We start from the raw sequence: 23,393 nt of genomic DNA on the forward strand, positions 1-23,393 counted from the left end.
GCCTGACCCCATGCTTCAGCTAATAGTTTCATTAAGCCAAGAGGTGGTGTCATCATCACAGTCAGAAACCTAGTAAGATTCAAAGAGGGAGAGGTTTATATGAATAATGACCACATCCAGAGTTGTTATATCGAATGTTAAAAATGGAGTTTAGGAAGGGATACAAAACCTCAGGTTTCAAGATTTAAACCTCTTTCTGTTATGGATTAGGATGAGACCTTCATGGGGGCAGATTATCCCATATCTGCCCTGTTTGGGGTTTCTTGCAACTTCCTCTGAAGCATCTGATACTGCCCACTCTCAGCGATGGGACACTGGTCGACTCGATGGACCATGGGCCTGACCCAGTCTGGCAGTTCTTAAGTGTGGCTCACTGGGCAGGATATCAAAATGGGAGTCAGGAGACTCTGTCTCTATTCTTGGCCCTGCCACTGAATCTCTGTGTGGCCTGAGGCAAGTCATTTCACCTCTCTGTGCCTCAGCTTCATTGTTTGTAAAGTGGAGATTGTGATATTTACCCATGGCTATAAAGTAGGCTGAAATCCTCAGATGAAAACTGCTGCGTATTGTAATCAATATAATGCGCATGTGGTGAAGAGGAATTAATGCTTGTAACACGCTTGGAGATGCTCAAATGAAAGGCATTCTATACGTGTGAAGTATACGGTCTTCGTAGACTGGGCAGCTGGGAACAATGTTCGGTACTAGTGCCTAATCCTACACATTGCGGAACTAGAACTGAAGCACCATATAAGAGGCTGTCATCATCTGCTAGGATTGGGCCCTTAGTGCAGGATTTTCAAAATCAGTAACTAATTTGGGAGCCTTTATTCTTCACCACCAAGATAATGTGTGACCCAAAATTTGTTCCTGCTCATGAAAATGTTTGGTCTTAGTGTATAGCATTTTATTTTTTCTTGATAAGAATATGTAAAAAGCATTGGTTTACTTCTTCTGTTAATCTCAAAATAAAATAATCAACAATGTTATAAATTCTCTGCCTATCGCTACTTCTTATACACCTCTACCCCAATATAACGCGACCCGATAGAACACAAATTCGGATATAATGCGGTAAAGCAGCGCTCCGGGGTGGCGGGGCTGCACACTCCGGCGGATCAAAGCAAGTTCAATATAAAACATGGTTTCACCTATAACGCGGTAAGATTTTTTGGCTCCCGAGGACAGCGTTATATCGGGGTAGAGGTGTACTTTCTGCAAATGGAAACTTTTCTTTAGCATAGTCTCTATTTCCATTGCTCATCTGGAAGCATTAGAATGGATATCCTGTTTTTTGTCCTTAAATGTGAACTGCAAGTCCTTACACAAAGCAGTTCCACAGTTAAATTGAAACTGTTCAAATTCAGGCATCACTGTTATCATTGTACCCGATCCCTCTGCTCATGGAAACCTTGCAGCTAATACTACATTACTAAATGGGTTAACTCTGATTTCACTCTTAATAAATAGTTCCTATTCTTAATTGCATTTTGGAGGGATGATTAATTATGTGACAGGAGGCTACCACTAGAGGGATTAAAGTGATTGGATTTGCTATTGCTGTTTTGCCTCCTAATTCCCTTGCGGGAGAAAAAGGTTATTTGCTAATCCATGCCCTGCTTTCACTGTTAACTTTTTTACATTCACAGATAATTAATTGATTGAGTCCCATAACGAATGGGGCATTTAATATTGTTTAAGGAAGTTCGTTTTAATTTTCCTGTCCATTGCAGTTTTGGATTTCTCTACATAGGATATGTTAGTTAACTATTACTAAAAAAAAATTCCATATTCAAACACTGCTATTAAACCTTACCAATGGGAAATAATCCTTTTAAATGTGCATTTTAAGGAACAATCACTGCTTCTTAGTCAGGTGAGTTATAGTTAAATGGAGCTACTCCTGTAAGTAAGCTGAGCAGAATTTGGCCCTAAATGGGGGAAGCAGGGGGAAAAGGTTTCTGAATGCAACTACTTCTTAGAGGATTTTCAAGTCTTAATAAAGCTCCCTAAAGAGGACAGGGCCACCCAGAGGATTCAGGAGGTCTGGGGCAAAGCAATTTCGGGGGCCCCTTCCATAAAAAAAAGTTGCAATACTATAGAATATTATATTCTCGTGGGGGCCCCTGTGGAGCCCAGGGCCTGGGGCAAATTGCCCCACTTGCCCCCCCCCCCGGGCGGCCCTGAAAGAGGAGGGGGTTAAAAGAAACTTGAAAGCATTGCAGGAAGTCCCTGCTAATTGAATGGGCTTGGCTGCTGTGCTCTAATGCTTCCTTGCCATGTAGAACCCGGCAGACTAACGCACCCTTAGCCACTGTACCTTCAGAAGTCATGATGTCATGCTAATACAATCTCATGCTACGCAGTGCCAGCAGAGGAACAGCTGGCACTGTAACGCTTTCCGGCTTGTGGTGGCGTGCCAGTTTGGATCTGCACGGTGAGTTTTCTAGTGACCTACCAGCTCTTCCAAGTAGCACACTAGTTAATCCAAGTGGAATGTCAGTGCTTCTAATATCATACCGGTTGTAGCAAGGTGTATTGTAGTGTCCTTGGGGTCATGCTGGCTTCCTCCAAGCAGCATTTTCCGGTGGTTCCAATGGCATGTCATTGTTCCCATCCTGCTATGACTGGTGCTGCAATATAAATATTATTGTATTGTGCATTATTGTATCATTTAAAAAAATTAGATCAAGTAAAAGGATCACAAAACAACCCCTTAAAACAATGAAGATAGATAGCTGCAGTACAAAAACTGAGGTGTGTAAATGTACTGCACAAAATGTGTGTGCATGGACACACTTGATCTGCATGCACAACTACGGTAGCTAAATATTCAAATTAAGCACATAATTGTGTGGGCATTTAAAAAATTTAAGCCTAAAGCACGAATTTAGATTAAAAAAAAAAAAGAGGCTGTCTAGAGGAATAGCTCCAGATAGGCTATTCCACAAAAGAGGGGAAAGGGATAATGTGTTATAATTGGAAACTACTAATGAAAGAGGAGAAACTTCATAACAGCCTGTTAGTAGAGTGCAAAGGCTTAAGAAACAGAACCACTATGGCACAATTAAGTTCTTCCATTGCTTATGGCAAAGTCAGATCAAGTCCTATAACAATGCAGCGGGACCAGCATTCTAGACTTACCCTCATTTTATGTTTCAGGCTGGTATTAAATTTACTTTTACAGTTACAACCCTGCAAATTAGTCTGCGTGTGAGTACATGACATCAATAGTACTACTCTGTACTTAAAGATAAGTACATGCATATAAGTGTTTGCAGGATCCACGTCTTAGCGCACCTGGATCCTGCAAACATCATCAGCTAAATATATTTAAATTAAAGAGACACTACCATGTAGTTTAGCCATAACATTAATTTTATTAAAAATATAAAATCTCCTGTTAGTATTTTTTGCTTGCATTTAAATACCCCCCAACCCCGGTGCTGGAGAGGCAAATACAACAGCATTTTTCTAAACCAATGCAGGAGAACCAGGAAATGAAATGACTCAAATAAGGTAACATTCTGTTTTCAGTGTCTAAACTGAGTGAAATGGCAAAAAAGAAACGAACCAACAGGATGACGGGTGACAAGAAAATTAGATTTTGCTTTTTTCCCCTCAGTGTTGTTAACCTAAGGCAATTAAACTTTTTAATCTGATTTTTAGTTACTAACTTTTTATTTTAACTTTTAAACTTTTTATTGACGATTTAAAAATTGCGCTAATCCACGATGTTGTTTAACAAGTATCAAAAGAGGATGACAATACAAGAGGGCAGAGCTGAGCGCAGCAGGGCAGGAGTTCCAGGAAGCAGACACATGGGGTCGGTAAAGGTTATATCAATCATTTAAAAAAAAATAAAAAAATTCACCCCATTGTGCCCGTCCTCCTTCAAGTAGTTCAGTTGCTGACCTAAAAGGGGCAGGTGATTTTGAACATGGCATTTACATGGATTTGTCAGAAAATAGCTGTAAAAGTAAACATGATACTGTACTAACTTTCACAGTGGTAGCCGTGTAAGTCTGTATCAGCAAAAACAAGGAGGAGTCCTTAGGGCACCTTAGAGACTAACACATTTATTTGGGCCTAAGCGTTCACTTCATCAGATGCATGGAATGAAAAATACAGGAGCAGGTATATACTTTTCACTTCATGCATCTGATGAAGTGGGTTCTAGCCCACGAAAGCTTAGGCCACAAGGTGCCACAAGGACTCCTCAGTTGTTTTTTGTTTATTGAGAGGGAGCACTGTTCTGTAGATATCTTTCCGGGGGCGGGGGGGGGGGACACACGGACAGTTTAACGTGGACATTTAGCGGCTCTCTGCAAAGAGAGACGCCTCTGGCAAGAGCGCGGGGGACCCGCTCTGGCGTAGGAAGGGGTTAACCCAGGGTTGCCAAGACAATCGCATGAATAATCCCGCGGCCACTCCCCCCACCTCGTCCCGGGGGGCGGCTGCCGCCGAAGGAGTTTGCAAAGCCGCGGCGGGCGCGTTGGCGGGGCAGGAGCCGGCCCCGGGGAGGGGCGGGGAGGGCAGGGCAGAGATTGATGTCTCATCACTTGATTAGGCAGCCCTGCCTCTGCCCAGCTTGGCTCAGCGGCTGCAAACACCCAGCCTCGGCGGCGGCTCCCCTGCGTGCAGCCCGCTCCCCCGCCAGCTCTCCCCGCAGCGATGAGCCCCGCCGGGCAGCAGCGCTAGGCTCGTCCCCGCCAACTTCCTCTCCCCCCTTCTCCGTCCCTCGCCTCGCAGCATCGGTGAAAATGGCGAGGAGGGAGATGGATGCGGACAGGCTCCGGGGTACCCTGGCGTCTCTGCTGCTGCTGGCGGCGGCGCTGCCCGCCGGCGCGGCTCGCCCGCGGGTCCCCCTGCCCGGGGACGTGAACGGCTACAGCCTGCACCCGCCCTACTTCAACCTGGCCGAGAGCACCCGGATCTCCGCCACCGCCACCTGCGGGGAAGAGCGCGCCGCCGCCGGCGGCAGCCGGAGCCCCCGCGCCGTGGAGGATCTGTACTGCAAGCTGGTCGGCGGGCCGGTGGTAGGAGGGGACCCCAACCAGACCATCCAGGTACGGCCCCCCGCGCGGGGCAGCCCCGGGCCCCCGGCGCGGGGCTCGGCGGCGCCACTTGTCCCCGGGGGCACCTGCCCCGAGCCCCCTGGCGCATCCCCTGGCCATGGCTCTCCTCCCCCGCCGCCCCAGGTAGCCCGGCGCCTGCCGCCTCTCCCTTGAATGGAGGCGCTCGCCGGCCGGTGAATGGGGCCGGCCGCGCACAAAGCGATGTGGGAAATGCCTGTTCAGGTCCGTGTTTGCTTTGCCCCAGGCGCCCTCTCCTCCCGTTTGCTCTTCTCGCCACCCAGCGAAGGGGGACGTGAGTTTAGGAAACTTTTTGTTGTTGTTGTTTTTTGAGCCGCTGCATTGAATGGCCAGGGGGGTCGCCTCCCAACGGGATGGTTTGAAGCAGCCCCTAGGCAATTTTCGTCCCATGCTTTAGCAAAGCGGAGCTGCATTAAATTCCCTAGGAATACGCCTGGCTCTGGTTGTGTGGTGCATTTACTCTTCGGGAGGGCTTCCCCCCTCCCCTCCCCACCCCCCGAGTGTAAATCAAGATCTTGTTTTTCTTCCATCAGTATGTGTTTGCAAAGGTAGATTTCAGCTCCACTGGCTATGTGGAATTAGCCCAGCGGTTCCTTTTAGAAAAGAAGGGTGCGAGAGAGGGAAATCCTGCAACAAAGTATCTGGCCCATTTTAGGTCACTACCTACTAAGAGAGCAATTCAGTGTTTCAGAAAACAGCAGGGCAACAATCTTTTCATTAGTATTTTCCCAGGTGTGTGCCCTTGTGTTTGTGCCCTGCAAATAGCAGTTGCACTTCTGCAGAGTGTTCATTTTCTTTAGCTCCACGAAAGGGCTGATTGTGGAAGATCATTTTGAAGGGATGGTGAGGGGTGATTTCCTCCCCCCTCACTTTTCTATGAAGCTTGTCACTTGGCTAGTTGTTTGGAGGCATCTTCTCTGAATTCTCCAAACGTGGTTTCCCTTTCAAAGGCTGAAGGGGAAAGGGAACACGTGTTCCTTTTCAGGGTTGCTAGAAATGCTCCAGGGTTGCCAGAAAGTGTACAAACTAAACACAGCCTGTTAGGTTCCCATGGCATTATTTTTAAAGGCGTCAGTTTCTGTGTTGATGAAATCCAGGGCAAGTGGAGACTGCTGAATGGGTCTGAAAGCAAAGATCAGACATTGGTGATCATGCTAATATTTAATAATATGGGTGTGTAACTTGTGTTGAGATTTTTTTCTTTTAAGGGGTGTTGGTAATATTCACCTGACATCCGCTTGTAAACACAGTTTATCTATATCCCATGTGTCCCAGTTTAACCCAACAATAGGGACCTGTAGCCAGGAATCCCCTTGGAATGCAGACTGCAAAAATGCAGTAATACTCAGTCATCTGTGTGTAGCAGCCTGTTTAACAGCCATGGACATCTTGGAAGGCAGGGAGACCAATTGCAAGAAGATTTGTAAAATGGGAGTTTTAGTTCCATGAATCCCAGATCCGCTGTAATCCCATGAGAACAGCCAAAGTAGTGGGAAGCAAATAGAAGAATTTGAAACCCTCTTGTGGAATGAGGAAAAAAGCAATGACAAATCTAAGCAACACAATGTGCTGTTTGCCAGTAGCTTCTCCTGGGTTCTTTAAGAAAGATGGTGCTAGTTCACCGGGAGCAATAGGACCCTACTCAGCCTGTTAATAAGCAGCGGGAGCGTTTGGAAAACAGCTAGTGTGAAGTTGCTGCCCTCAAACAGGTCAGATAGGGTTTTTTAGAAGCAGATATTCCATTTGGCCACATTCTCCTAAGTCTCCAATGCTTTAGCTACTTGGAATTTTCTCGCTACTAAAGGGCAAAGTCCTGTCAGTGGCCCATGCTTAAGGATGTTGCTGTGGGAAAGCCAACACCCCATCCTCCTTCAATTTGATTGCTTTACCATTGTTAGCAGACTTGTGCATCAGACTTGTATAATGCAACAGGTATTTATCTAAAATAAAACACAACTGGGCAAATATTGCCTTATTCTGTAGTTGATGGATGTGGGTAAGGATTCTGTGAATCCTGAACATAGCAGTTGTTGGAACTGCAGTGTTGCGCTTTTATTGTCCATGTAATGCTTAGAGAGGAAGATGACTGAGAAATGCGTGCTGTTCTGTGTGCAGTTGCCAACATCTAAATACCTGGTAAGTAAATCCAGTAAAATGAGACTTCTAAAAACATGAGGTTTATTGCACATTAAGGGCTATGCATTTGACATGAAGTCAGTGGCCATTTGGGATGCTTCTGTGTGACTAGCCTGATTTATAACAAACTGCATTAAATAGTGGCTAAAATAAAGCATTTGGAGTCTAATGACTTGTGTGGTGCTCTCTAGCAGGTGTGACTCATGCCCTTGCAAATACAGCCTGGCCCTAGCACGGTAGTTTTCTTAAATCTTACCAGTTATTTCCAGTTAAACAAACGTGGTTCCTTAGACTTTGAGATACTATAGTGACCCCCTCCCTGTCCTTCTGTGCAGCTTTGATATGGGAGTGCTTTGATCTGAGCTCTGCTTCCTAGGCTGATATTCTTCGGTCAGTCTGAAAGCTTTACAATCCTTTTGTAGTGGCTCCTTTCCATGACTACAGGCAGCACCTGAAAGGAAGGGAAAAAAGAGGTATTAGTGCAAAGGTCAGAGTTCCCAATTCATCCCTGTTAGGGATTTCAGCACCACCCAGTGACTAAAGCAATGAGGGAGGTGGGGGGGAGGAGGGGAAGTGTTCAATTTAAGCAGTTTGAAGCGACAGTAATAAACTCCAAATGTAAGTCACTAATACGCTCCATGTTTCACCAGTTACTCGCCTAACCCCTTCACCTGCTCTCTTGTATATTGTTCCACACAAAGTGCAGCCATGGTGAGGAAGGCTTTTGGGTGGGAGCGCGGCAAGATTCAGTTTTGATGGGTACTCAAGAAGTTTCAATGGGGCATGGTAGTTAAGAGGACAGACATTCGCTGGATTGGCTGCCTAATAAATATTGTAGCTTGTCAATTTAATAGGTTCAATCAATTCTCCCACCACAAACAGTTTCAGTTAATTAACACTGTAATAGAATTTTTTGGAGAGGGAAATCAACTATTTTTGCCTCAAGGAATTCCTAAAAAACCCTGTTTTGTTTAATAATACTGGCTTTGAAAATCGCAGAGTTTGTGGCATAGTTTCAAACACCAGGCTCCAGACCTGTTTGGAATATGATGAAGTCAGGGCATGGCTACACTTGCAGATGTGCTTTGAGTTAAACCAGCCTTTCGGAGAGCGCAGTAGGGAAAGCGCTGCAGTCTGTCCACACTGACAGCTGCAAGCGCACTGGCGTGGCCACATTTGTGGCACTTGCAGCGGCATTGGGAGCGGTGCATTATGGGCAGCTATCCCACAGAGCAGATTTGGCCCCTTTGTCTTGTTATCTGCTATGTCTGTAAAGTGCCTATCGTGCTTTGTGTGCTATACAAATAATAACTGGGAGATAGCTAATGTCAAAGACTCGTCCCTGGAAGTTTGGATGTTAGACTAAAATGGAAGGATTGCTACTGTACCTTATTATTTCTACCTATGTCTTTTCCATGCTTCCTTGTATTAAGACACCAACATTTTAATGACTTAATTGGAATTGAAAACAAATCCTGTGAATTTTTTTTTTGTTTTGTTTTTTTGTTTTTTTGGGCAACAGGTTATAGCTGCCTGCAAAACCAGACACCTGTTGCAACAACAGCCAAGCATGTGCCAATTTGGTGTGTGCAGTTACCAGATTTGCATGCACAGTTGAGGTAATTGTGCACCTGACTCATTTGAAAATGTCACCCAGGGCTTCCCCAGCCCCCCAGTTTATTTTCGCTAAAGCCTTGGGGTCTTGTCCCTCAGGGTTTCTGATAAATTAGGTGAGGATCAGTGAGAATGGGTCAAGGCAAGGCCAGATAAGCCAGTACAAAGCCAGCTGCCTTAAGGTTGCCAAGCTCAGCAGGGCTTCAGGGCTCTTGTCTGTGCTCTGAGGAGATTTGAGATTTTCCATTTACTTCAGTGGGAGCAGGAGCAGGCTAGTGATTCTTTGAAGGCTCCTCTTCCATTCAGTCCCTCTCCTTATCACTCCTCTTGCAGTTTGTTCTGATAGCAGCACTATTATGTTCCTTAAACCCTTTTGCAACTTGTCTTTCTTCCTCCATTTCAATAGTTCTTTCACCTTGTTGCTTACCTTGATAGGCATCTCCCTCCCTCCTGCTCTTGAGCTGAGAAAATGTCTGTGTTGTTGTTTCCACAAGTGACAGGGTAACACTTGTCAGACCTGCATTTTTCTTTTTAAACCAAAATCTTCAGATTCTGAGGTCAGAGCTCAGCTCTCTTTTGATCTGAATCTGTACCAGTGTAAGTGTGTAATCTGCCCTAAAATATGTTTGACTCGCTGAGTAGCTAGCAATGATCAATGTTGCTTGTGAGTCAGGTGCTCTCTCTAGACAAATGAGCTATTAAACTTTTGGGAATGGTAATATCAGGGGCCAAATTACACCATTTAATAGCAAGCTCAAGTAACAGGTTTCAGAGTAGCAGCCGTGTTAGTCTGTATCCGGAGTACAAGGAGTACTTGTGGCACCTTAGAGACTAACAAATTTATTTGAGCATAAGCTTTCGTGGGCGACAGCAAGTAAGCCACTGAGATGTTAGCCTTTAATACTGGCACTTAGCACCAGTAACAGAGAGAGGAACGTTTGTAGCATCAATAAAGTACAGTAGCCTTTGTTAATTTTCAGTCCTCTGGAAACTTGAAGGGGCGACTGCATGTCATTGCTAGGGTTGTGTGAAACACTTGCAACAAAATTCAAGAACACCAGAGTGAGGATTTTGCATTTTGTTCCAAGTTTCCTTAACATCCCACTTTTGTGACAAGCCTCTGAATTTTGGGCTTGGCACTAGAAATCTAATTCTCCACACAACCTGTTGCACAGGTTTCTTTTAGCGGGTCTGTTCTTTAGTCACCTGTTACTTGTTCACCCAGTGAATGTCTGTTCTTTGCTTGTCTGTGCCCTTGTTAGATGTTGGTTTAAAAAGTCCTTGTTCTGACTCCCTGTGTTACAGCAAGGTCTCGGTGCACAGCAAACAGTGTTACACTGGGCAGCTCTGGCTGTCTCATTCCTTGGCTTTGTACTTCGCTGTCTGGTATTTTCATATCTCTAGCCGAGTTAATTAAAAGGTGGGCTTGTTCGGAACAAGTTGTGTTGCATAATTGCCTGCAAATAACATACCACACGTCTGCAGGGAAGAATGCTGGGAATTTTCAGTTTCCTTTTTGGCTTGGCCTCTCATCCAGCCCTTTGAGTTTGTGGAAATGACAATGGTTATTCTGTGGGATGACTATCTTACTGCAGCCCTGGAGGGGGAGAGGGTTTGAAGTGCTAGGAAGCTGGAAGTTGTTCCTGGAGATATGTTTCTGGTGTAATAACGCCAGCCGAACTTTGCACCCCTTGATAATCTGTACGTTATTCCCTGACAGCCAGAAACTTCTATGCTTAAACTCTGTACCGTTCACTTTTTTTTTTTTAAGCATCTTTAAAAAAAATGTTAAATTTAAAACTGCCAGGACAGACAAGGCTGATGTACTATGCCCAGAGGTAACCATCTCTTTTAAAGGGGAACTGTCAGCTAAGTGAACTCCTTTTGTGGGCTGTTCATAGCAAGGTGATTCAAGTGACAGGACAGAGGGACTAAGCTAATAATTCACCAATTCCCTAGACTATTTTCAGGCCCCCTCAGCGTGGCCCAAATCCCTCCTTTTGGTGTAACCCGCCTTGCTGTTCTACAGAAGTGTCTTAAGCAGCTGGGCGCCTGCCTGACGCTGCTCAGGGCCCACCCCATGAGTTGCAGGGTTCTCTCCCTCCCTGGCTGCATGCCCAGGGGTCTATTGGTACCATAGCAACCCACGCTGCACCAGGGAGACCAGGAGTGACTCACAGCTAGAGGCCCTGTTGCTGCTGAGGAGATCACAAGGCTGGCTGGTGTGGCCAGGTGTTGGATGTTGGCTATTACATTCAAGCAGGGCCATAGCTGAAAGGGTTTTACTTGTAAATTACCTCTTCCGCCCCCGTTTTTGTTTTGGGTTTTGGTTTTCTGGTCCCTATTAGAATTATACATGTACAGAAGGGGAAGGAAACACTGTGACGGGTTGGATCACAGAAACCCCCTTGGGAGCTGCCACCCAATGTACCAAGACTACTTCTATTTTTTTTTTTTAATTAAATCAAATATTAAATTAATGGAGATATCCTATCTCCTAGAACTGGAAGGGACCTTGAAAGGTCATCGAGTCCAGCCCCTTGCCTTCACTAGCAGGACCAAGTACTGATTTTGCCCCAGATCCCTAAGTGGCCCCCTCAAGGATTGAACTCACAAGCCTGGGTTTAGCAGGCCAATGCTCAAACCACTGAGCTATTCTCCCCCCCCCCTTCCTGTTTTCCCTGCCAGCTCAGGACTCCAGCACCCTGTCTTGCTGAGCCAGACACTCCCGTCTGCTCCAACACAGACCCAGGGTCTGAATTACTTGCCCCAAAGCTGCAAGTTTACCTGAAAACAGCTCACAGAAGTGTGCTTGTCTTTAGCACTCGGATGCCCAACTCCCAATGGGGTCTAAACCCAAATAAATCCGTTTTACCTGTAAGTGGTTCCAAGTAGTAACAGACAGAACAAAGTAAGTCACCAAGCAAAATAAAATAAAATGCACAAATCTATGTCTAATTAAATTGAATACAGATAATCTCACCCTCAGAGATGCTTCAGTAAGTTTTTTCTCAGACTGGACACCTTCCAGGCCTGGGCACAATTCTTTCCCCTGGTACAGCTCTTGTTCCAGCTCAGGTGATAGCTAGGGGATTCTTCATGATGGCTCCTCCTCTCCTTGTTCTCCTCCACCCCTTTATATATCTTTTGCATAAGGCGGGAACCCTTTGTCCCTCTGGGTTTCCACCCCACTGGAAAAGCACCAGGTTAAAGATGGATTCCAGGTCAGGTGACATGATCACATGTCACTGCAAGACTTCATTACCCACTTGCCAGCACACACATATACAGGAAGACTCACAGGTAAACACAGCCATCTGCAGACAATGGTCCTGGTTAATGGGAGTCGTCAAGATTCCAAACCACTATTAATGGCCCACACTTTGCATAATTACAATAGGCCCTCAGAGTTATATTTCATATTTCTAGTTTTAGATACAAGAGTGGTACATTTATACAAATAGGATGATCACACTCAGTAGATTATAAGCTTTGTAATGATGCCTTACAAGAGACCTTTTACATGAAGCATATCCCAGTTACATTATATTCACTTATCATATTTTTATAAAACCATATAGACTGCACAACATCACAAACACATTTTGTTTATTTAAAAAAAACCTCAGGTGTGGACCCCAAGAAATCCCCTCCTCCAGTGCTGTAGAATTTCCAGTTGGAAATGTGCTTCATATACCCTCAGTTTGGGGGTGGTCACAACACAACAGCATAACTCTGGGTTACCTGCAATAATGGCACTTGTGGGGGGTTGTTTATTCATCCTGGCTGGAGAGATCCCCATTAAAAATGCTTGATGTGGGTTTAAAGAGAACATGTGTGGAGAGAATGTGCATCTTTAAAGGGATACAAGCCCTCTTTGGGGAGAGGATGGTGGTGAGGTTGCTAAACCACTTAGGTGCCACATCCACTTCTTGATTGTTCTTTGCCTCTCCTTTTACCTGGCAAGAATATCCTCCCTCCCTGATGTCTGGGCTTTTTATGAACAAAAAAGAGTCTGCTGCTTGGAATGTGCCAGCTGCTCTGGGATTGTGTTAATTTCTCCTGTTTGTGTCTTCCGGCAGGGGCAGTACTGCGACATTTGCACATCGATGAACAGCAACAAGGCTCACCCCATAACCAACGCCATCGACGGAACAGAGCGCTGGTGGCAGAGTCCTCCCCTCTCTCGCGGGCTGGAGTTCAACCAGGTCAACGTCACCTTGGACCTTGGACAGGTAATAGAAAAGGCTTGTGGTGTTTTAGGTTGAAAGCTGCTCTTGTCGGGGACCTGTCCTCTTGGGTGTCTTTAAAGAGCTTCAGTTATCCCCATGGTAGAGGTGAGACACAACGCTGCTGTGATGACTGGACAGGGAATTCTCCACTAAGGTCCCAGGGTGCAGACAAGACCTTCTAGTTCTCTCCAGCTCTAAAACAAAACTTAATGCAATCTGTGCTATATAGTGTTACCTACCACACAATCTCCCTAAGCATTGGCCACAGCGGTCACACAAGAGTCACAAAAACCTGTAGCGCTGACTAAATAATAGTAGTGCCCCTGAAGAGTCTTTGGCTAACTTGGCTACCATGTCATATGTAAACTTCACTCCTGAATTCCTTGTTGCTATAGCCAAAACATGAGCCATGGCTGGCCCAGAGGTGTTAAGATGTGTGTTGCAAAACATTAACTAGAGCATTTAAACCATGGAGTTTTAAAACATGAAATCAACTTTAAAGGCCTTGTGACAAAACTGACAATAGAGCTTTGGTCTTCAATACTGTCCAGTGAAAAGAATTAGCATTGTAGAAATGCTAGCTACCAGCCCTCATGGCAGCTCACCTTTGTAGCACCTGTTCATTTGGAGAACAATTCTTCTGGAAACGTCGGGTTATTTTATCAAACCTTCCTCAGCGGAGGGGAGGGGACTCCAGGAGTAAACTGTTTCTAAAAACAACACTGGGCCACGTTGTAAACAAGAAATCACAAACTCTGCTTAGTGACCCTGGGCTTTTCTGTAGGCCTTTGCTTCTGTGTATAGACAGCAGCGTGGCCAGTGTCTGCTATATCCAGAGAACCCTGTCAGTCCACAGATGCTTCCAAACAGGAGAGTGTGGTGCAGTGTCTCTGAGTGTAGGGGCATTAGGGAAGACTCCTGCTTTCCAGATGCCTCGTTGCCTGGTGTGCTGTAGAGATCGTCTTTTACCTCCGCATGCTATTGATGCAGTAGAAGGGCTTTGTTTGTCTCAGGTCTCCCTTCTGAAAGGGACTGTTTGAGGGCTTCATAGGGGCCTGTTGCTTAGGCAGAAGGGAAGCATTTTTAAGCAGTTGCCTCATTTTGCAACCCACCTTGTTCAATATTTAAATATCCCCAGCACATTAGGGGAGCGGCAGGGCATCGGTGAATGGGGCCTGGAGAGGGGTAATGAAGCTTTTCATTTCAAGGGAGCGCCTGCTGTCTGCCGGGAGATCTCCTGGCTAGTAGCCCTGGCTTCCCGGTTTCTTGAATAGAGCAGGCGAAGGAGGCAGTCTGTGTGCTGTAAGCAGTTTACTCCTCAGAATTCAGCGAGCCGGGCATTCGCTCCAGAACTTGTTTATAATGAAGTAGCACTTCTAACTGCTGCTGCGCCCATTGTGCTGGCTGGGTGCAGACTTTCATCGCCAGCATTGGGATTTCTCTGGCCCCTGCTGATGGGGGGGGGGGGGGGGGGGGGGGGGGAGGGGGAGAGAATGTGGTTTCCAAGCAGGTTGAGGGTTGGCTTGAGCAATGGGCCTTCTGCTGCCAAAAGGTGGAGAGAAAGTTGGAATCAAGTTTTTGAAGCTTGTGTTACAGGTGAGCTGCACAATGTAAGCCCCTCACCTTATTTGCAGGCACGTTGCTTTTTTGCTTGTGCAGATATGGGGCTCGGTGAATGAGGCCTTTGCATGGTTCCCCTATTGTGTGGCTTTGATAGCATGACCATTATGAAGGCAGTGGAGGAGTTGCATTGAGTGAGCAGAATTTCAGGTGCATGGACGGACTGTCATGTTGTTTGTCGTCCGCTTGGTTTGGAGTTAAATAAACTCAGGGGCCCTGAGCATGCCCTAAAGATCTGTGCCTGAAGGGGGTGCTCTGCACTGAGATCTTCCCTACAGCCAGGCAACCGAACCCTCGCCGTGTAGGAGGAATCTAGTCCTAGTTTGTACCTCCTGATTTTCAGTAATATTCAAATATGTTAATTTCTGCTCATCCATTTGAGCTAAGTCTCCAGGATCCCCTCTAAACATGTCCCTGCCACGTAACAGTGCTAGCATAGCTTTCCTGCACGCTGTGGACAAAGATCTTTTTTCCGGAGACCCTTGATAGCTACACTGTGCAATCCACGTTCCCCCCCCCCCCCCTAAAAAAAAAAACCAAAAAACATCCCCATAAGGCCTTGATCAGAATCTCTAAAGCAGATTTAGAATATGGCTCTTGGGAGGGTGAGAATCCTCAGCCACACTGGCCAAGGAGGTTGTACTAATGCCGTTTCCAAAGTAGCTGGCATCCACTGGGTCCCTCTGAAACGCTCCAAATGCAGGGGTTTTGTGAGGTGAGGAGAATACTAGAGCTTTGTCTCCTGATGGGAGGATGTGGGTGGAATTTTGCTTGCTCCAACTGCTGTCTGTACCTGTGGATGGGAGGGAAAGGAGAGAGGGTTTCAAAGCCCATCAAGTCAGGGCAGGCATTCCTCTTCTCCCCTCCCCCCCCCCTTCTCCAAGCAGCACCTTTGGCCCTAAACAGCAATGCAGTCTGCAGAGCAGACTGCTAGCGAGCTACTGAAGCTTTGATGGCTCAAATCTGCATCTACCTCCTTCAGTTCCTTCCTAGACTGTAACATTGGGAGTGCGGGAGTGAAGATCCAGGGGGAAAGTTGGGATATGGGGGGGGGGGGGGGGAGGGGAAATTCTGCCATGGTGAAATTTTTGGTCTTTGGGTTTTCTCTTTCTCACCCTGCACTCCCATGTTTCCTTGTTCATTTCCCACTCCCTCATTCTTTTGCTAGTGGGAAATGGGATTTCATCACCGTGCATGCTAGGTCATGAGCAAAATCCAATGTGACCACTGATGGTGACTGGTGGATTATGTGGAAAGGATCCCTCTAAAATGACTGGTTTCAGAGTAGCAGCTGTGTTAGTCTCTAAGGTGCCACAAGTACTCCTGTTCTTTTTCTAAAATGACTGTTACTCCTCACCATGTCCAAAGTTTGCATTCACTGGTCCTCCACAAATACCCAATGCAGGCCACTGCAAGAGCACATGGTCTGTTCTCAAACTAGCAACCCATTTCTGGCAGTTTCATCATAACAGTAATCCTATATTAAATGGACATTCCTTTCACGTATGCTCTGGATTGGCCCCGGTTCTCATCCCCCACTTGTCGGGGTTAGGTGATGGCGAGTGTTTATGGGATTCTGTAACCCTTCACCCCATTTCCTTCTGTTGACCCGAGGCTGTGGCTGAGAGAGAGGAAGGTAAAGAAAGGCTTGCCTGGGGTCCTATTGTACCTGCAGGGCATGTGCCAGAAGAGCCTAATGTAATTGGAAGAGAAGTGTTGGAAATTCCTTGGATGCCTGTGGGACTGTGCAGGTGATAGCCTGAAAGGCAGGCTGAGCAATTTACAGGCTGGAAAATAAGGCCTTTTATGTCTCCCAATGCCCTGTGGGGAGCCCTTTTTTGTCCAGTTTAAATTTAATTGAGTGGATTGGCCAACGTCTGCCTCAGAAAATGTCTTACTCGTTTTAGATAGTAACCAGCACTGGTTCCTTTTGAGCTATGATGTTGGGGTACAGGGTGGATGTGTTTAGACACATCGAAGGTTCTGGGGTCACCGACATTTGATTTGCTGCAGAGATACTGGAGTGTCCTAGGGTGGTTAGGGTCAGGAAAGGGATTCTTTGCAACACTGCCCTTTTGCCATAGCAATTCTTTGCTGCCAGCATCTCTTCTGAGGCTTGGCCTTCACTTAAACGTTAGGTCAACATAGCTACCTCAGTCAGGTGTGTAGGGGGGGAAAAAACCCATGCCTGGCTGACACAGCTATGCTGACCTATCACCCAGTGTAGATACAGCTGTGTTGAAGGAAGAGGGCTTCCCTTGACAGAGCTACTGTCGTTCAGGGAGGAGTTGTTCCTATGCTGATGGGAAATACCCCTTCCATTGCTGTAGATGGTGTCTGCACTGTGGGGTTATGCCAGCATAGCCACTGCATAGACATGCCCTGAGTCATGCCTGCTTAATTACTAACGAGAACCAAGTTTCTTCAGCACTTGACAGCATCATGGGGATAGGGGAGACTGCGATTAATTTGTTCATCAGCCTGTTGATCTCTGCTTTCAGTGGCTGTGTCCAGAGAACTTGCTCTCTTTCTTCACTGGGATAACGAAATTGGAAGGGAAGGGGAAAGGGAGGAATATTCTTTGCAGCCAACTAACAACGGTTTATAAAACGCAGGTTGGCCACCCAGCTGGAATTATTATATTAAAGGCCCACATCATGTCGTCTTAGTGTCAGCAGCTGCTTAAACATTATGGCTTCATTGGTAGGGTAGATCAGAGAGGTCTCATCCTAGAATGGGCAAAAGGTAATCAAATGCATAATCTGCTTGGGAGAAATTGTTCCAGCTCCCTTGTATCTGCTCCCTCATCGTCTGTGGTAGCAGAGCTATGGTTTCAGAACTGCCATTGGTTGTCGATGCAGATAAAACAGGGAAAGGGGTGGAGGGAGAAAAGCCATCTAGAATTCCAATACTTGGCTGAGGTCTGGCAGCTAGAAACAAAACAAGTTGCTCCATTCCCTACTGGAAAAAAGGGAGCTAATCGGTACTGGGAGCTGCTGGTGGAGAATAAATAGAGAACAGATTTTTTTGCTGCTGTTGATCATAAACTCACTCTTAAAGCTTCCAAACGTTTTGACACTGGGGTAAGTAGTCTGGTGACTCCTTGGGAGTGTCTTGTTACAAAATAATGCTACAGAACCATGCTAGAACAAGGATTGGCTTTCCTGCATGGATGGGGCTGGAGTGCATTAGCACTAAGTTTACAGCATCATTGCTTAGCATGGTCCTATCCACAGGTCAGACCAAACCACGCAATAACGTTTTTGATGCTGAGGCTCAGTGTTATAGTGCAGATAGGGGGTATTAGTGACACTCACCTATACCGTGTGGAAGACAATGATTCTCTTAAGTGAAAGGAAACTGAGCCTTGCTAGTGAAACTGTTTTGTCTGTGAGGGCATCTTCGCTGTAGAGGCAGCCTAGGTGCACGGTGCCTGGGTGAGCAGCCACTCTGCAAAGCCTGTTCTGAGTTACTGTGTGCTGCACTCATCCGTGTGGGTCGCTAGGGAGGCCTGTCTCATGGGTGGTTGTGCTGCAGTAAGCTGACCCACTCTGATTCTTAACTTGTTTGTCCTGGGCACGTGGGGGGTGGGGTGGGGGAGGAGGATTTTGGGAAAGCACTGGAGAATTGTCAGCACTCGAGTGGTTTAGCCTGGATCCTCACTGCAAAGTGGGTGGGTCACCAGCCTGGGTGAAAGCAGAACTTGGGCTCTAACCCCTTTTCCCCCAGCCATGCCAGCTAGCCCATGTTCAAAGCACCCCAGTGATGTTTTTGCGTGTGGACAGGAGAGGCATTGGGGTAGGAGCCTGGGCTGACTCTTCAGTGAAGGCCTCCCAAATGGGAGGTGTCCAGGCCAGTATTCACCTGAGTGTTGGGCAGAGAGGCAGCTTGCTGTAAGTGTGCTGCAGTTGCCATAGAAAGTCAGTGGGTGCAGGGACACATCGGCTTTACCCAATGAAATAATAGGGAACTGCTCCAAGGCACGTGCAGATTGATCTTCTTACTCAATGCACTGGGGAAGTGAAGGCTCCGTTTGAGCGCTGAGCAGGTCAGCTGGGGAAGGGGGGAAAAGTCCATCAGCGAGAGCCTTGGAGCCTTTGTCACAAGCAGTAGGTTACACGGAGAGAGCACAGGGAGGATTGACTGTGAATCTCCGTGGTGCTTGCCTGCCAGAGTTCTGTTGATTGTTACCTGCTGCAGGTGGCGGGAGGGACAGGGCGGGATTGAAGGTGTTTTAGCTGAGCGGACTCTTGAAGCGAGAGCCATAATAAATCCAGTGACTTTTTTTTTCAAGAAATATGAACGGCTGGCTCCCTGCCAGAGCCTGACATCTTCCTGACATGAAGCTGAACCAGGCCAAGCCTCTCCAGGGAGCGTTCTGTATTGTCGGTGTTTCATGGTACGTTGTGTGGAGAAGAATGCTTGCAGCCATGAAATGGAAGTACCTTCATGCCGGTGCTTGCCTAAGGTTAATAACTGCAGAACTGGTGGCGATAGGGTGCTTAGTGTCCCCGCTTCCACAGAGCTGTTGCCCGCCCTGGCTGATGCTGGAGTTGCCATGATTCCCCCCTAAACACAGTGGGTAGAACTTCAGATTGAAATTTTGCAGTGTGTCTTGATTCACACCCTCTCAGGTATTTATTTCCTTCTCTGAAGCCCACATTTCTTCCTGTCTGGCAGCCTCCACTTGGGGAAAAAATCCCAGGCCTGGAAGAGCAGGATCTGACAGTGCCTCATACCTTCCGGCCACTCTCTTCTAGATTCCAAGGCCAAAAGTGACCATTATGATTAAGGCTACAATTTAATCACAGGTATTTTTAGGAAAAGTCATGGACAGGTCGTGGGCAAGAAACAAAAAATCACGGCCCGTGACCTATCCATGACTTACACCATAAATACCCACGATCGAATCTTGGGGGAAGCCCTGGTGGGAGGAAGAGCCCGCGGCACCAGCTCCCCCCCTTCCCCCTCCCCTCCCGGCACCACCTACTGTGAGCTGCTGAGTTGTGGCAGCTCCTGGCACAACTGTTCAGGCTGTCCCCAGGGCCAGCTGCATTGGCGGCTGCTGCTGGGTGGTCCCTGGGACCACTGCTAGGAGCCGTCAAGCTGCGGCTGCTCCCACCGCCCCGGGACAGCTGCCTGGGGCCACCAGAGCAGCAGCTGGTGTGGCTGGCTGCAGAGCTGCTCCAGCAGTGGCCGGTGTGGCTGTCCCCAGGGCCCCCTGAACAGCAGGCCTTGGGGCCAGCTGTTTGGGTGGCCCTGGGGTCAGCCACACTGGCCGCCGCAGAAGTCACGGAGGTCGCAGGAAGTCATGGAATCTGTGACCTCGGAGACAAATACGGAGCCCTAATTATGATCCTGACCTCATGGATACCACAGGCCAAAGAATAGGGGTTTCCAAATTTTTTGCCGGCATGACCCAAATTTAATGAAGGCTTTCCTGCCAGGACCCCAGAGAATATGGAGGACGCCATTTAGAAGAGCAAAGTGGTGTCCTCCACATGGTGTGAGATCACACTTGCAGAGGATGCTTTTGTAGAGCAAAATGATGTCCTCCATGCATCATGACCTTGCATGTACAGTGCATACGAGGTTGCGCTGTGTGGCGCAAAATGGCGCCCTCGGCACAGCAGGGATCACTGGAACCCCATCTGCTGATGGCGTATCTAGAACCCATCTTTTAGAAAGGCATTCAATCGTGATATAAAAATGGTGAGGCTTGGAGAATGCACCATGACCCGTGGTAAATTATCCAATGGTTAATTACTCTTGCTGTTAAAAATTTACACCTTAATTCCAGTTTGCATTTCTCTAGGGTCAATTCCATTGCATCACATTATACCTTTCTCAGCTAGACTGAAGGGCCTTTAATCAAATATTTGTTCCCCATGTAGGTACTTACAGGATATAATCAATTACCCCTTAATCTGGTGTGTTGTGGGGCACTGCTCTAGAGGAAGAATGCCGCCTTCTCTTCATCTTTGACTTTCCGTACTGACATTCATATACATTTGCCTTTGTCTCTTTAGAGATGACAGTGTTTCATCCTTCAGAGACGTCCACGTAGTAACTTCTACCAGATGCACACTCCAATTCCAGTTCACCTTATTCAAAAGCTTCACATAATAATAATTTACAGAAGACCGAGGAAAAGGATGGATGGATAGATAGATAGATGAACGTTAGGACTAGTTTGAAGGTGCTTGTTTTAGTATCCGTAACAAATGCATAAGCTACAGAATAAGTGGACATAGGTGCTAGGGATGTAAATATGGGTAAAAAAGTTAACTGGTTAAACAATTAATTATTTTGTTTAACTGGTTAACCGTTAACTGAGGTAGCTGGGGGGGGAACTGGCATGGTGGAGGGCTGGGGGTCCGGCTCGCAGGGGGTGGGTGTGTGCGTGTCCGGGGGCCAGGGGCCAGCGTGTGTGGCCGGGGTCTGGCGTAGCTGGGGCCAGCTCGCGGGGGTCTGGTGGACGGGGTCGGGCAGTATGGGGCTTGGCGGGACGGGGGTCAGGTGGGGCTGAGGGCACAGCAGGGGCCTGGCACAGCTGGGACTTGGGGCCTACTGGCTCAGCTGGCCTGGCTGGGGGTGGACTGGCATGGCTGGGGCTGGAGTCCCTCCTGCCAGCCTGTTGCAGGGCTGCCGGGGTTATCGGTTAACTATGGTTAACCGGTAAGTCTAATGCTTACCGGTTAACTGTTTAACCTTTTACATCCCTAATAGGTGCTAGAAGTAGGGGTGCTGCTGCACCTCTAGCTTGAAGTGGTTTCCATGAGATACAGGGTTTACAGTTTGGTTCATTGGCTCTCAGCTCCCCTGCTGTACAAAATGTTTCAGCACTACTGCAGGTGGATCATTGACCTTGTTCCTTGTGACGTAGGAGTTTGCTGGGTTTTCGAAGAGCTGAAAGTTGCAGGCTCTGAAGAAAAGAGCTCCCTTAGAGTCCCAGTGGCCCAGCTAATTAGCTTATTTTCTAAGCCCCTTTAGTTGAGAAGTACAGGTGTCAGTCGTCGCAATACACAGTGGTTGCCTTTATCCCTGGATCAGACTGATTCTTGTTAAGTGGGAAACTCATTCCAAAAGGAGGTGTGTTTTCCTGGAGTCTATTTCCTGTTCACAAGTCTCACTTCCTCTTTCTTCTTGCACAGCGTAGACTGCTGCTTGGGGCCTGTATTGTGTAAAGGTTAACCATGCAAGGGGTGGACATAGAAGAGATGTCCGTGTGAGCCAGGCATGCAGTCGTGTACATACAGCTTTGGCATGTGTTTCACTTTTAACAAGCAGTCCCTAAGTCAGGGATGGGCAAACTACGGCCTGCAGGCCGGATCCGGCCCCTCAGGGCGCACACGCAGAGCCCTTCGCCCCCCATCCCCGAGGGGCTGCAGCGCTTCCTGGAGCGGCGTGGGGCCGGGGACAGGGCAGGTGTGCAGGGAGCCTGCCCTGGCCTCGGTGTGCACCACTGCCACCCCAGAGCCCAAACCCCTCCTGCACCCCGCCCCCCAACTCCCTGCCCTAAGCCCCCTGCCTGCACTGCGCACCCCTCCTGCACCTCAATCCCCTGCCCTGAGCCGCCTGCTGCACCCCACACCCCTGTGCACCCTAACCTCCTGCCCTGAGCCCCCTGCTGCACCCCTCCTGCACCCCAAACCTCTGACCTGAGCCCCCTCCTGCACCCCAACTCCCTGCCCTGAGCTCCCTGCTGCACCCCTCCAAACCCCAAACCCCTGTGGTGAGCCCCCTCGTACACCGAGCACCCCCTCCAAACCCCTGCCCTGAGCCCCTTCCTGCACACTGCACCCCCTCCCACACCCTGCACTCTCTCCTGCACCCCTGCCCCGGCCCTGCATACAATTTTCCCACCCAGATGTGGCCCTCGGCCCAAAAAGTTTGCCCACCCCTGCCCTAAGTGAACAATTAAATCCCTAGTCTCCACTGGCATCTGTGCATTCAGAGAAAGTTCTTACCATTTTCCATGGGTAAGTAAACAGCCTAGCCTCGTGCATTGTTAAAGGAGAGATGTGAAGGAAGAGCACAATTCACAGCACTCTTTCTCCACCTGTGTCCAGTCCGTTCTTATTTTCCTTTAGAAATATCAGTTTATCCTTTAACCTGGCGGTTTGGGGGACCGGCACAGTAATAGCTAGTCTGCACTTCTCCTATCTCCAGTGAGGTGTGGATGGGTGGGGGTTAGCGTGCAGCCGAGTCCTAGTTATTCTAAAACCACATCAAGAACAGCCTTTATACACCCTGAGAGAAATTACTAATAAAGGAAGCCCATTCTGCTGGTGTTTGGCATGATTCTCTGTTGCATTGCTGATGCTTGCTTGGAAACATTCGGCTTGGGATGGGAACTGAGGTCCTTGTTCCTTAGAACATCACAGTGGTCTACATAGTGATCCTAGAACAGAGCGCATCCATCCAAACACAAGAACCAAAGACCACAGGGATACACACATGTAAGGCAGTTCGCCGTACCTGGTCATGCTGAGGTACCTCTGGTGCTGCAGCTACAAAGGAGCCTTAGCTATCAATTTAATGGTGCTCTGCAAAGTATTTAATTTAAAATAAATTAGGTTTGTGGGATTTTGAGCTCCTCTGATTATTTTGGATCTCTGACTAGGTCCTAAGGTGATGTAGTTGCTGCCTCAGTTTCCCATTAGGGTGAACACGTGTTTTAGCAACCCTGCCA

General features: G+C 47.6%; 1 protein-coding gene across 1 annotated transcript in view; it reads left to right on the plus strand.

The window, feature by feature from the left end:
• The first annotated feature begins 4,113 nt into the window (after positions 1-4,113).
• The window catches only part of LAMA5 (laminin subunit alpha 5), a 164,485-nt gene continuing 145,205 nt past the window's right edge, over positions 4,114-23,393 (plus strand). Inside the window, 4 exon segments of the mRNA XM_065414983.1 lie at positions 4,114-4,272; positions 4,274-4,528; positions 4,530-5,069; positions 12,929-13,081. Of these exon segments, the coding sequence (XP_065271055.1) occupies positions 4,114-4,272; positions 4,274-4,528; positions 4,530-5,069; positions 12,929-13,081 (1,107 nt within the window).

This window comes from Emys orbicularis, chromosome 12, assembly GCF_028017835.1.
Source record: "Emys orbicularis isolate rEmyOrb1 chromosome 12, rEmyOrb1.hap1, whole genome shotgun sequence".
Classification (NCBI taxonomy): domain Eukaryota; kingdom Metazoa; phylum Chordata; order Testudines; family Emydidae; genus Emys; species Emys orbicularis.